Source organism: Pyrgilauda ruficollis, unplaced genomic scaffold (genome assembly GCF_017590135.1).
Source record: "Pyrgilauda ruficollis isolate IOZ18807 unplaced genomic scaffold, ASM1759013v1 scaffold1007, whole genome shotgun sequence".
Lineage (NCBI taxonomy): Eukaryota > Metazoa > Chordata > Aves > Passeriformes > Passeridae > Pyrgilauda > Pyrgilauda ruficollis.
Window position 1 is genome coordinate 1 of NW_024508180.1, and position 1,993 is coordinate 1,993.

Consider the following 1,993-nt stretch of genomic DNA (forward strand, 5'->3'; position numbering starts at 1 on the left):
CCCTGTCCCTGTGTCCCCTGACCCTGTGGCTGTCCCTGACGCTGTCCCTTGTCACTGACACTGTCCCTTGTCCCCAGTACTACTACTCGGTGCGGCTGTTCGCCGGGCAGGAGCCGGGCAGTGCCTGGGTGGGCTGGGTCACCTGTCCCTGTCCCCATGTCCCTGTCCCCTGACCCTGTCCCTGTGTCCCCTGACCCTGTCCCCTGTCCCCGTGTCACTGACACTGTCCCTTGTCCCCAGTACTACTACTCGGTGCGGCTGTTCGCGGGGCAGGAGCCGGGCAGTGCCTGGGTGGGCTGGGTCACCTGTCCCTGTCCCCGTGTCCCTGTCCCTGTGTCCCTACACTGTCCCTGACACTGTCCCCATGTCCCTTGTCCCCAGTACTACTACTCGGTGCGGCTGTTTGCGGGGCAGGAGCCGGGCAGTGCCTGGGTGGGCTGGGTCACCCCCCACTTCCACCAGCACGACCCCGACTTCGAGCTGAGCCGCGTGCGCAGCGTCACCGTCACCATGGGCGACGACCGCGGCAACGTGCACGACAGGTACCCCACGGGGACCCCAGAGGGACCCCCAAAGGGACCCCAGAGAGATCCCAAAGGGACCCCAAAGAGACCTCAAAGAGATCCCAAAGGGACTCCAAAGAGATCCCAAAGGGACCCCAAAAGGGACTCCAAAGAGATCCCAAAAGGGACCCGAAAGAGACCCCAAAAGGGACCCATAAATGGGACCCCAAAGAGATCCCAAAGGGACTCCTAAACGGGATCCCAGAGGGACCCCAGAGGAGCCCCAAAAGGGACCCATAAATGGGACCCCAGAGGGACCTCAAAGACACCCCAAAAGGGACCCCAAAGAGACCCCAAAGAGATCCCAAAGGGACTCCTAAATGGGATCCCAGAGGGACCCCAAAGAGACCCCAAAAGGGACCCCAAAGAGATCCCAAAGGGACTCCTAAAGGGAAACCCAAAGGGACCCCAAAGAGATCCCAAACAGGGCAACTGCCCCATGGTCTGGGGGGATTTTGGGGGGGTTTTGGGGGTCTCACCCCCTTTTTCTCCCCCAGCATCAAGCGCAGAAACTGCCCCATGATCTGGGGGTATTTTGGGGGTGTTTTGGGGGTCTCACCCCCTTTTTCCCCCCCAGCATCAAGTACAGAAACTGCCCCATGATCTGGGGGTATTTTGGGGGTGTTTTGGGGGTCTCACCCCCTTTTTCCCCCCCAGCATCAAGCGCAGCAACTGCTACATGGTGTGGGGGGGGGAGTTTGCGACCCCCACCCAGCAGGCCAGGGTGTCCCACACCGACCTGGTCATCGGCTGCCTGGTGGACCTGGCCACGGGGCTCATGACCTTCACAGCCAACGGCAAAGAGATCAACACCTTCTTCCAGGTGGGCTGAGACCCCTCCCCTGACCCCGCCCAGGTGAGGTTTGGGGGTCCCAAGCCCACCCCGGGGGTCTCACAGCAGCGCTGTCCCCGCAGGTGGAGCCCAACACCAAACTGTTCCCGGCGGTGTTCGTGCAGCCCACCACCCAAAATGTGCTCCAGTTCGAGCTGGGCAAGCTCAAGGTGAGGACTGGGACCCCCACCAGGTGGGTGGTGGGGTATGAGACCCCCCCAAAACCCCCCAAAATCCCCAGGTCACCATGAACACCACCACATACAGAACCCCTGAGACCCCCCAAAACCCCCCAAAATCCCCAGGTCATCATGACCACCACCACACACAGAACCCCTGAGACCCCCCAAAACCCCCCAAAATCCCGAGGTCACCATGAACACCACCACCACGGTATGAGACCCCCGAGACTGCCCCAAAACCTCCAGATCATCTTGAATACCACCGTGGTACAGACCCTTGAGACCCCCCCCTAAAATCCCCCAAACCCTCAGATCATCATAAATACCACCAGGACCCCTGAGAGCCCCCAAAACCCCCCACCCACACCCCAAACTCCCCCCCCCGCCCCCCCAAAACCCCCCAAACCCCCGGGCCT

The 1,993-nt window shown here is 61.5% G+C and overlaps 1 protein-coding gene across 1 annotated transcript in view; it reads left to right on the forward strand.

Annotated features, from left to right (window-relative positions):
- Positions 1–77: 77 nt before the first annotated feature.
- The window catches only part of LOC121354054 (ryanodine receptor 1-like), a gene marked incomplete at both ends in the record, with an annotated part of 10,067 nt that continues 8,151 nt past the window's right edge, over positions 78–1,993 (forward strand). The window contains 5 exons of the mRNA XM_041468392.1: positions 78–128; positions 241–291; positions 382–542; positions 1,221–1,386; positions 1,479–1,565. Of these exons, the coding sequence (XP_041324326.1) occupies positions 78–128; positions 241–291; positions 382–542; positions 1,221–1,386; positions 1,479–1,565 (516 nt within the window). The remainder of the gene's footprint in view (positions 129–240; positions 292–381; positions 543–1,220; positions 1,387–1,478; positions 1,566–1,993) is intronic.